Source organism: Plasmodium reichenowi, chromosome 14, assembly GCF_001601855.1.
Source record: "Plasmodium reichenowi strain SY57 chromosome 14, whole genome shotgun sequence".
NCBI classification, from domain to species: Eukaryota; Apicomplexa; class Aconoidasida; order Haemosporida; family Plasmodiidae; genus Plasmodium; species Plasmodium reichenowi.
The window spans coordinates 653,244-667,043 of NC_033659.1; the positions used below are offsets into that span (position 1 = coordinate 653,244).

The following is a 13,800-nucleotide window of genomic DNA, read 5'->3' on the forward strand; positions in this document are numbered from 1 at the left end:
ATGAGGATGGATTACCATGATAAATATAATTATTTCATGAATATAAAGCAACATTTTTTCTTTAAAAAAAAGATAAAAGAATTTAATGTAAAATTAGGAAGTGACAATGTAACAAACAAATCCTTACTGAATTTATCCGAAAAACAACCCAAGTTTGAAAATGATGAAAATGAAGATAGTAATATAAATGAGAATTTTGAATATGTAGATGAAAAAAAGAAGACTAAATTAAATAATAAGAGCAGTATGAATAATAAGTTCAATAATAATAACATGATGAATGATAACAACATCATTAATTGTAATGATAATCATATTTTTATTGAAGAAAGTATACCCAAACTTACTCATAACATAACAGCAGATATTCAAAATATAGGTAGTAATGAAGATACACAAGATAATATCTTATCTTCATATGAGAGTAGTTGCACTAATGATACATATTGTAGTAGTTATTATATAAAGGATAATAATTTAAAAAATGAATTTAGTGATTCTTGTAGTAATAATATATATAGCTCAAATAAAGGAGAGTATAATGATTTTATGGATAATGAAAATATGAATAATGTACATGAAAAAAAAAACGAATGCACCAATAACATAGAAGATGGTAATGTTATAAATGAATCATTATATGTAGAACATCATATACGACGAAATAATGATAATTTTGATCATATAAATTATAATGAACATGGTATTAATAATGTAATGAATCCAGTTAATAATATGATCAGTATACAGATGAATTATGATTCATCGATAATTAATACAGATAAAAAGAAAAAGTATGAACATATTAATAACACAATTGAAGAATTAGATAATTTATGTTTAAGTGAAAATGAACATATTCAGAATATCGAAGCAAATAATATAAACAATAAAAAAACAAATGATAGTGTGACAAATAAAATAAGTGGTTCCAAAGCCAATAAGGGAAATAACAGTAATAATAATAACAATAAATCAAATAATAACAAAACAAGTCATCATAATAAGTCAAATAATAATAAAGATGATGGTAGTAAGAATAATAACAATAATAATAATAATCATAATAATCATAATAATAATAATAACTATGGAAATAATAATAGTAAAAAAAATAATAATAATAATGACAATAATGATAATAATAATAATAATAATAATAACAATAACAATAACGGTGATAATAATAAAAATAATAATAATGATGAAGATGATGATGATAATGATAATAATGGAGATAACAAAAAAAATAAAAAGGAAAAGGATAAAGGTAATCATAAAGACACATCAAACAAAAATAATAACACGGATAAAATTAATGATAGTCATATGGTTAAGTCTGATAAAAAAAAGAAAAATACAAAAAATAATACGAATAATAAAAATAATTCATCCATTAGTAATACTATAAATATGAATGGTTCATGTATTGTAAATAATAATAATAATAATATTACAAATCCAATCAATAAAAATAATGGATTATATAATAAATTGTATAATATGAACCCTCCGAATACATATGATAATCATGAAAATATAATGAATCCTGAAGATGTTGTAAATATAAAACATATGGATATGAAAATATATCCTAATTTTGGAAACATGAATAATATGAATATAATGAATAATGCCAATATGATGAATAATGTAAATATGATGAATAATGTGAATAATATGAATAATATGAACAGTATGAACAATATGAACAATATGAACAATATGAACAATATGAACAATATGAACAATATAAATTATATAAATGATATGGTAGATACAAATGGGGTAGGCAATTTTTTTAATGTGCCAAATAATGGATTTATTAATATATGTAATAATAATGGTAATAATAACAATACCAATAATAATAATAACAATAATAATGACAATAATAATAACAATAATAATAACCACAACAATAATAACAATAATAATAATTATATGTCAAATATAAATTATGTTCATAACCCTAATTATATACCTAATAGTAATATTAATAAATTAAATATAAAAACAAATATACATTCTAGCGAAAATGATATGATGAATAATAATTTCAATCCAAATAATGGTATGTTTACATCTAGTTATTCTGAGATAAATATGATGAGAGAACAAGACGATTTAAACAATATGAATAATGGTCTTTTTATGAATTACAATAATAATATGATGATGATGCAACATGGAAATAATGGTGATATATTTTTTAATGAACCTAATAAAGACAAATTATATTTAAATAATGAATCATTGAATAATTATCATGATGAAAAAAATAATAGTAATACGAATATAATATTTTTAAGTGGTACTATGAATCCAAAATTTGAAGAATCAAATATTACACCAAAAAATGGTTTACATTATGAAATGTTAAATAATAAAGAAATTATGAATATAGGTGAATTAAAGGCTGAAGAAAATGATGTTTTGCATGGTATGCCAAGAAATGATTGGATGTATAATAATAATATAAATCATATGAATCACATAAATAATATGAATCACATAAATAATATGAATCACATAAATAATATGAATCACATAAATAATATGAATCATATAAATAATATGAATCACATAAATAATATGAGTCCTATAAATAACATGAATCATATAAATAATATGAATATTCACGAAGAGCAACAGAATAATTTTAAAAACCATTTTGAAAATAAAATTAATGAAGAATCAAGGTCACATAAGAAAAATAAAAAAACTGCTTGCGATATAAACAATAAAAGTAATGATAATAATAACGAATATGTAGAAGATGAAAAACATATGAATCAAAATTTAGAAGATAGCTTAAATTATAATGAAGCAAGTACTTTGAATTTATTAAATATTTCTTTTAACGAAATATTTCGTGATAAAAAAGATTTAATCGATAAAGTTATTACCAAAAAATTTAAATATAAATTATCCAAAATTTTAAAAGATATAAACCAAGACAATATAAAATCAAAAGCAAAAAAAATAAAACGATTAATTGAAAATGAAAAAAAATGTGATAAATATGAACAAGAAGAAGATGATGCAAAAAATGTATCTTCTTTTAACACGAATAATAATGAAACTAGTGAGCCATCGAGTAGTACAAAAGTAGAAAAAAGAGATGAAGATAGTTTAAGTTGTAAATCAACTCCCATCGATGATAATAAAAAGATAGATAAGAAAGAGCATCATAGTAATAGTCAGATAAAGGACAAAAAGAAAGGTGCTGGTTCGAATAACGAGATCATAAATAATACCTCAGAGGGAGCAACAAAACAAGGAAAAGATAAAGAACAAGAAGAGAAGAAAAAAAAAAATAATAAGAAGAATGAAAAAATTGAGAAGAATGAGAAAAATGAAAAAAATGAGAAGATTGAAAAAAATGAAAAGATTGAAAAAAATGAGAAAAACGAAATGAATGAAGGGAATGAAAAGAATTCAATTGTGAGCCAAATTGTTTCATCAAATGGTGATGCTGAACAAAATATAAATGATATAAACAAAAAAGCTCCTGAAAAAAATTCATTACAATCAAATATATATGATGAATTTTCACACCAAAAAATTAGTAGTGATGATATATGTTGTATAAATGAAGATGATGTAAAATTAAATAATGAAAAACAACAAGGTAAAAGTTCTAGAAAAAATAAGAACAATATAAATAATAAAGAAGGTTGTTCAGCGTTTCTTGATGAAAAGAAAAAAAGTCAGTTGACAGAAAATGAAGAGAATAAAAGGAAAAATGTAGATGATAATAATAATAATAATGATAATAATAATGATAATATTATTAAAGGGGGTAATAATGTTACTTTATTGAAGAACAAGAAAAAGGGAAGTGTAACATATGATTTGAAAAATAATGTTGAAATAGGAAGATATGGAAAAATACAAGAAAATAATGAAACAAAAACAGATGATGATCAACCTATAGGAGAAAATAGTTTATTTGATAACAATTTTGAAGATTATACATACTATACTGATTATACAGATGATCCTATTATGAGTGATGATATTAGTGATGATTATGAGGATGGTGAGGATGAAGAGGATGAGGGTGATGATACAAATGATGATAATAAGTATATTACAGGTATTAATGATAGATATAAAGAAATAAAAATTGAAGATGATGTACAAATAAGAAGAGATGTATTTTTCTTTAATTTGTTAAAGAGTGTAATAAAAAAGAAAACATCAGAAGATATGTTAATATATATGAATTTCTTAAACAAAATAAAAATGGAGAAAATATTTGATAATATAATACAACTATCATGTGAAATATTTAAAACATTATTAAATTTTATAGAAATAACAAAAGATTCATCCACATATAGATTATTACTTAAAAATTTAGGTGCATGGATAGGAATTATAACCATAGGTAGAAATAAGCCATTAATGTCGAAATATATGAATATTAAGCAATTGATTCTATATGCATATGATAATGGTTATTTAATAGTAACTTTTCCAGCATTATGTAAAATATTAGAAAGTATAAAAAATTCCAAAATTTTCAGACCACCCAATCCATGGACTGTTAGTATATTGAATTTGTTAGGAGAATTACATGAAGCCCAATCATTGAAAACTATTTTAATTTTTGAAATAGAAATACTTTTTAATTATTTTAAGATTAATGTATTTGATTATTATAATAAATGCAATATAATAAAATCTCGTAACTTACCAGTTAATTCTAATGATTTATTTTTTAGAAATAGTTTTAATGAACATGTATCTGTGAATATTAATGGTATAAATGAAAATAATAATAATAATAATATGATTTCAGTTAATGAAATTACACCTACTAATTATACAAAATCGTTTAATACTAATATTATATATTCTGAAAATTTGATAAATATTAATAATGATAGAACTAATAGAGGAGGTTTAGGTTTATCTATAAATAAGGATGTAAGGTTTAATATGTTAAATAATTATAACACAACGCAATCTGCTCTTGCTACATCGGCAGCAACAAGTAATAATAATAATATTAATAATAATAATAATAATAATAGTAGTAATAATAATAATAACAATAACAATAATAATAGTAATGATTTCTTGAGTTTTAAGGGTGCTAATTGTAGTTTATTAATTAATAATAGAAAAGAAGATGAAGGAAAGGAAAATAATAATACGAGAGACTTGAACAACAACAATAATAATATTAATATTAATAATAATGCACATATTATGAATCATTTAAATCAAAATCATGCTCATTTAAGTAACGGCAAAAATATTGTTAATAATCTCATATGTAATTCTTCATCAGATATGATGTTATTAAACAATAATTATAGGAATACGTTCAGTATGAATCCTAACCTTAATAATGTAAATAATAAAAATTTTAAAAATATAGATTTATATAAATCTACAAATAAAAATATTCTTAACACTAATGATGTGCATTTGAAGAGTAGTAGTGTATCGAAGAAATTAACAAATCCAAATATTATGAAGGATAATCATTTAAATACAATATCTAATTATTTAAGTAATGATCCTAATATTAATCATATGTATACAAAAGGTGGTAGTGTTAATACGAATATTAATATTAATAATAATAATAATAATAATAATAATTTTATTTTAAATAATAGTATGGATATGTATCCAGTTGATAATAATATATATAATAATATGTATGTAAATAAAAATATGGATATATCTAATATGATGAATAATAATGAAAACTTTACAAAATCTAATAATAACAGTAATGAAGAAATGTGTGTAAAAGATGTAAAATTTTCAAATAAAAAAAAAGATAAGTTGAATGAAATTGATTTTAAAAATAATATACCTAAAAGTAGTAATAACTACAATATAAATAAAACGAAGTTTTCTGTAAATAATAAAAATGAAACATCCTACAAACTTATGGATTTGAAAAATGGAAAGCTTGTACATAACAAGGAAATAATATATTATGATAATATCATGAAGGATTCATATGCATCATCATCACCATCAATGAATAATATAAATGTAAAAGGAAGTTATATGGATTCATCATTATTTAAGAATATGGCATTAAATAATAATGTAGAAAAATTAAAAATGAATGAATATAATAATAATAATAATATTAATAATAACAATAGTGGTAGTAATAATAACCAATATAGTAATAGTAAAAATAATATGATGTTACCACCATCTGTTGTGTGTTCACCATATATAGTTGGTAATAATGAAATGAGTATGAAAAATCATATGATGTATCATGAAAATGCTAATAATCCAATGAATAATAATAATAATAATAATATTAATATCAATATAAATAATAATAATTATAATAATAATAATAATATTAATAGTAATAGTGTTGCTTTAAATGAAATTCTAAATGATGAAATATTAAATATATTAAAAAAAAACCTTATAATATCACCAAATATACAATTAATTAAGATACACCCTAAATTTAAAGCATTAATATATTTAGCTTTTGATTCATCCATTAAAGAAGTTATTACATCCATTGTTGATCGTTTTGTTTTGATTGGATGTATAACAACAAGAGAATTAGTGAAAAAAGATTTTGCTAATGAATCTAAAGAAACTATTATGCATAAAGTGTCTTTATTAATGGCAACAAGCATATCTTCATCACTTGTTTTAGTGTCTTGTAAGAAACCACTTAAAAATATGTTAATACAAAATTTAAGAAATATTATTGAACAAAACTTTCCAGAAAGAAATCCTAATTTAATTATTGTTGATGATTTTATTAAAACATTAATTAATGATAATATTAATCTATTATATTTAATTATTGAACAAGTAGCTATTGAAAAATCATCAATAGAAATCGAAGAAATTATGAAACCTATATATGCTTCTAGAAAATATGCACGCCTTAATAAATTAAATATAAATGATAATACAACAAATAGATATTATAATGCTTTGCCATCGTTTTTAAAAGCACATAATATTACTTTAAAACATATACAGGTATATAAAAATTTCATGAATCTAAAAATTTTTAAGAAGTTACAACAGAAATTATTATCCAATAATAATAATATGGAACAGGGAAATCAAGAATACGAAAATGAAAATGCTCAAATGACTTATCCAAATAAAAGAAATATGGATAACAATCCAACAAATCAATTTGATCAGAAAGTAGGGGCAGACTTTAATGATTATAATAATGTTAAAAGAGAATCTCAGATAGAATATCACAACAATAACAATAACAATATTAATAATGGTAGTAATCAGGATAGTGGTTTAATAAAAATTATTAAAAGAGACGATGCTCCTAAGGAAGATAATAGTAATAATAATAATCATCATCATCATCATCTTAATAATCATAACAATAATGAAAAAACAAACAGTAAATTTGTGGATGATAATAAGTTCTATCATGATAATAATATTATGGATAATAATGAGGATAATAATCATAATCTAGTTACGTCTCATCATAAAAATCTATCCAAAATAAATACCGTAAATAATAATGGACTGAATTTTATTCCTTGTAAAAATAATAGTATAAAAGAAAATTCGAATTTTCATATAGGTAATTATAATTATATAAATAGTAATAATAATGTTATAAATTTTATGAATAATAATAATTTATATAACTCGTGTAATTTTAATTATATGTATAATAATAAAAACTCTTTTAATTTTAACTACAATAAATCTGATACTAATTTTAATACGAATAGGTATGTGAACGTAGATAATGTGAACACTGGTAATAATATGCACATGTATAACTCATCCAGAAATATGGTTGATACACAGGTAGGCAATATGCAAGTCATTCAGAATAACAACAGTAGTAGTGGTAATATGGATACTGGTATATATGATCACATTCATGATAAAAATAATGGTAACAGTATTGAAAACAGCAATGGTAAGATTTGTAATAAGAAAAATATCAGCAACATCAACCATGTTAACAGTATTAATAATAGGAGGCAGAAGAAGAATGAATATGAGATGAATATTGACAATGGCAGTAATAGTAATATACAGGTGGGGGGTAACATAAATCCTTTCGATGATAAAACGTTTAGAGGGTTAACAGAACACAATGATAACGATTCTAGTTTTAATAAAAATGGTCTATTCAACAACAATGTGTGTAATAATATGAATGGTTATATTCCAAATATTAATTACATGCATAACAAGGATGTTTTAAATAACCAAGGAAATATCATGAACAATGAACAATATATGATGATTATAAATAATACAATTATGAAAAAAGGTATAATTAAAAATAATTTGTTTAATGAACTGAATAATCATTATATTGGTACAAATAACAATATAATGAATTCAAATGATTTGAACAAAATGAATGCAATATACAAAAATATGATCAGTAATAATGAAAATATATTAAATAATAATATAATTGAAAAAGTTGTTATGAATAATGACATGTGTAATGGTACTCTTACAACTAATAGTAATAATACTAACAATATGAATAATATTAACAATATGAATAATATGAACAATATGAATAATATGAACAATATGAATAATATGAACAATATGAATAATATGAACAATATGAATAATATTAATAATATAAATAATACTTGTATTAATAAATTGATGAATAAAGATAATATCATGCAATTAGAAAGTGAGATTAATAATAAAAATATAAAGAATAATGATAACATTCATTTAAATAAGCGTGCAATAGATAATAATGAAAAATTTCTACATAAGAACTCAAAAATAAATACTCCTAATTCCATTCATGGAAACAATATAGAATGTAATGAAAATAATAATCTGTACCTTAAAAAATTAAAAAATATTGATTTATCATGTAAGAAAAAATTTTCTTTTTTTATATCGGAGATTTTTTTAAAAGAAAATATAAAGAAAATAAATATAAAGGAAATTATATCACTTTTTGAATTTTGTATGTTAAGTATTAAGGAATATATTAAATATATTATGACATACGTTCCAATGATTCCAACTAAAAATACATTTAATGATTATATTAAAATTAAAACATCATTTTTTAAAATGGAAAGGATTATAAGTACAGATGAACCTTCCCTATTGTTATTATCATGTTTATCATCGAATCATGATATTTTTATTCTTTGTAAAATTATTGTATATGTATGTGAAAACTGTTCAAATAAAAATGAAGTGTATAAAATTATAGGAACGAAATTGTACAAACATATACAAGAAACTATTAAAGATGAAAATAGTGTTATTTATTCGAATAAAAATAATGATATAATAATACTAAACAATGAAAATATAAATGATGAAGAAAATAATAATACTACTACTAGTTATAATAATAATAATAATAATAATATTGGGGATGATAAAAAAAATGTGAGTTCTTCTACATATTGTTTTAATAATAAAAAAAAATATATATGTTCCTTATCCATTGACAATAATGAATATAATATAAATAAAAAAAAAAATTTATATTCTACATTTACTGTTATTAATGAATTCAATGTTCTATTAGAATTACAATTATGTATATTAGATATGTTATGTAAAAAAAACAAAATATTAAAAAAATTGATAACATCTTATATATTAAGTTCCCCGAGTAATAATGTTAGTCATATTTCTTTGTTTATACGTTATGATATTGTTCATTACACTAACTTGGATAAAAGTATGTCCAAATATTTAAAGAATACTACTCATATTAATATTATACAATTTTGTACAGAACTAATTTATAATTTAATCATTCAAAAGAAATATTTAAAATGTGAACATTTAAAAAAATCAATTAAAAAAATTGTTAAAATTGATAAAATTTTATCAAATGATAATAAATATATTCATATTCCACATGCCGAAAAAATGCAGTTAAAAAATGTACAAGATAGATTGATACAAATGATTAAGCAAATTAAAAGAGAAAGAAAATATTCAAAAAGGAACAAACAGGAACAAGATGTGCAACAAGAAAAGAATGTACAGATTGAAAAGGTTGTTCCATCTGATTTAACAGTCCAAAATATTGAAAAGGATAAAAAATGTGGGAAGGAACAAATAAAATTGTTAAGAACATTGACTGAATATATATGCATAACAAAAGAACAAAAAAGAAACAATAATAATAATAATAAATGTGATCGGGACGATGTAACAAATAAAATACATAATGAGGAGGTTAAAAAAAAAGATAACAAAAATGAAAAAGAAGTAGAACAACAAAATAAATTGATTAATATGCAAAATTCAAAGGAAATGGTATCAAATAATAAAAATAAAAAGGAACATTATTTGTTAAGCAAACTAAAAATAGAATATGATAATAATAATGTAGATGAAAATACAATGTTCCTATTGGAAAAATTAAGTTATGAAAATAAGATCGTAGATTCAGAAGAAATTATAGAAAAGGAAATTGTAAAAAATATCAATCATCCAAAAAATGTTAACATAGAAAATCAAAATAAAATAACATCAAAAGATAAATTAGATACCATAATATACTCTAATGTAAATGATAATATAAATAATAAATATGTAACAAATGTCGAAATGGATAATTTAAATATTATGAATAAAGAAGAAGATATAAATAATTTAAGTGATCATTCTATATCATCTTATAAGTCTTTAACATCAACTTCGCAGGATAACAGTATTGATACTGCATCTTCCCTTTCTTCGAAATCATTTTCTACATCTGATGATGAAAATGAACATTCGAATATTTCATCGTATCATTTTTCAGATTGTTCATCTACTATATCAGATACATCCGTTATAAGTACCTTTTCGTTATCGTATTATAATTTTGACGAGAACATTTCAAAAGAAAATAATGAACATAATAAAAATGAACATAATGAAAATGAACATAATAAAAATGAACATAATAAAAAGGATGAACTCAATAAATGTGATGATAATTCGAACAATATTTTAAGTGAGAAAGATAATCATACTAATAAAAAATATTTAAACAAAAAATCCTTTTATTTATATGATGTATTTAATATAGAGCCAATAAAATATAAATATTTGCCCTCACCCCCAATAATAAATGAAGAGAAAGGAGTAATTATTGCGTGTCTTTTTGCTGAGTGGTATTTTATTTATAAAAATTACTTAAATATTTTAAAGATGAGTATATCGAATGATATGCAAGATGTAGTAAATCAACAACACAAAGTAAAATGCATAAATTTTTTTCGAAAATTATCAAAGAATGGCTTTTTAAATATGGATGAAGAAACTGATCAATTCCTATCTCATTCCATTAACATTTCGGTTAATATAGCTTTGTACAATTTAGAAAAGGATAATATGTTACAAGAGGAATTATTCGAAAGAATTCAAAATAAAGAAAATAATGAAAATGAACTAATGGATGATGATATGAAAGAGAAAAATGACGTAAAAAATGTAGATACTCCTCTTTATGACGATGAGAAAAAAAATATGAATAAAGAACAAAAAAGTGACAATCATGCAAAGGTACAGTTTATGGATTTACCTAAGAATGAAATAGATAAAAATGATGAAGAGAATTTAAAAGAATGTCCAAGTGTAAGTGACTTATTAAATTATAACTATATAGACTCATGGACAAAGATGATTATTACAATGCTAAAATTAGTTGATATCGAAAAAATATCACCAATTTTTATATTACAAAAAGTGTTAAATCTTATATGTAGAGTAATACATAAAAAATATGAAAGTGAAAAAAAACATTTTAATCAAAGACCATATTTTAGATTATTACATTGTTTATTAATTGATATTAATGAGCAATGTATTTATTCAAATGATTTATTGATATATTTAAATTGTTTTTCTGAAATATTTCTTTTATTATCACCTTTAAGAATTCCTGCTTTTTGTTTTTCATGGGTTGAACTTATATCATCAAAATATTTTATGCCCAAATTTTTGTCAAATATTTGTGGATGGGATAATTATAAAAAATTATTAATTCATCTTTTTACATTTTTAAAATGTTTTTTAAAAAAAATACAAGTATCCAAAGCAATTGAATCATTATATATAGGAACATTAAGAATACTTTTAATATTATTACATGATTTTCCAGAATTTTTAGCTAGTTATTATGTTACTTTATGTAGTATATTTCCAATCAATTTTATTCAATTAAGAAATCTTGTACTTTCTGCATTTCCAAGAAATATTAAATTACCTGACCCATTCATGTCAGATGTCAAAATTGATTTATTACCAGAAATTAAAATAGTACCAAAAATTTTAACAAATATAAGTTTCTTACTTTTTAAAAATCGTTTGAAATTTTTATTAGATGAATATTTTCACAAAAAAGATTATAACCTATTGTTCCAAATAAAAGATAAATTATTACTTCCTAAAAATAAAATATATCAGTCATTTATTAAATATGATATGGATATTATAAATTCTTTAACTTTATATGTAGGAACATATATATGCAAAGCTAAAGTTAATAACCTTTTTAAATTTAATAATAATTGTGACCCCATAAACCTGACCAAATATTCAGATGATTCAATTGATGATAAAACAGCCATATTGCAAGAACTAATTTTAGAAAATGAACAAGACAATTTAAACAAGGGGAAAAAAAAAAATAATAAAAAATGTAATAGTAGGACAACTTCAAAGAAAGAACAAAGTAAATTAAAAAATGAAAAAAATAATTTATCCAAAAAATATGTTGAACTTATGAAAGACGAATATATTGAACCTAATCAACCTAATCAACCTAATGAAGAAGAACCAAAAACATCAACAAAATTGAATAGTAATTTAAATGGATCTATCGAAAGTCGAAAGGAAAAGAATAAATCTGTTATAGTTGTTAAGAATAATTTATCATATACTCTTTTTTTATTTTTATCAAAAGAATTAGATATGGAAGGTCGATATTTATTATTATCAAACATTGTTAACCATATAAGATATCCAAATTCACATACGCATTATTTTTCATGCCTCATATTATTTATTTTCTCTCAATCGAATGATATAATAATACAAGAGCAAATTATTAGGGTCTTATTAGAACGTATATTGGCACATAGGCCCCACCCTTGGGGATTATTGATAACGTTTATAGAACTTATAAAAAATACAAAGTAAGAATTCAAATATTTAATATGAAAATGAAAATATATATATATATATATATATATATAATGTATCATTGTGGTGATGGTGTCCATTAATATTATATACATTATATTCACATTGAAAATATATAAATATATTAATAATATTTATTATTTTTTTATTTATTTTTTTTTTTTTATCCTTATAGATTTAACTTTTGGGAATGTCCTTTTGTACATGAAGCAGCGGAAATAAAAAAACTTTTTCAATCAGTAGCACAAGCATGCCTAGGGCGCGTTTAATATATTATATTTATTTATTTGTTTATTCATTTATTTATACATTATTAATTTTTTTTTCTTTTTTTTTTTAGATATATTTGTAATTTATATTTTTAGTATATGTTTTAAATTAATGTATCTTTATTATTAATAATATTTTATTTTTCATTTTTCATTTTTCATTTTATTTTCATGTTATCCTTTCCTAATTAAATATTTAACTTATTGAACTTTTTTTTTTTTTTTTTTTTTTTTTTTTTGATACAAAATATATATTAATATTATGACCTAAAAAAAAAAAAAAAAAAAAAAAAAAATGAAGTCAAATTAAATTAAATTAAAAAAAAAAAAAACATTAATAAAATATAAGTAAATTCAAAAACATAAA

At 21.1% G+C, this 13,800-nt stretch overlaps 1 protein-coding gene across 1 annotated transcript; it reads left to right on the top strand.

The window, feature by feature from the left end:
- Window positions 1–13,433, top strand: PRSY57_1416500 (NOT family protein, putative; the record flags this gene model as incomplete). The annotated part of the gene is made up of 2 exons (XM_012909782.2): window positions 1–13,157; window positions 13,340–13,433. 2 exons carry the CDS (start codon window positions 1–3, stop codon window positions 13,431–13,433), a joined length of 13,251 nt encoding a protein of 4,416 aa, XP_012765236.2.
- Window positions 13,434–13,800: the final 367 nt, after the last annotated feature.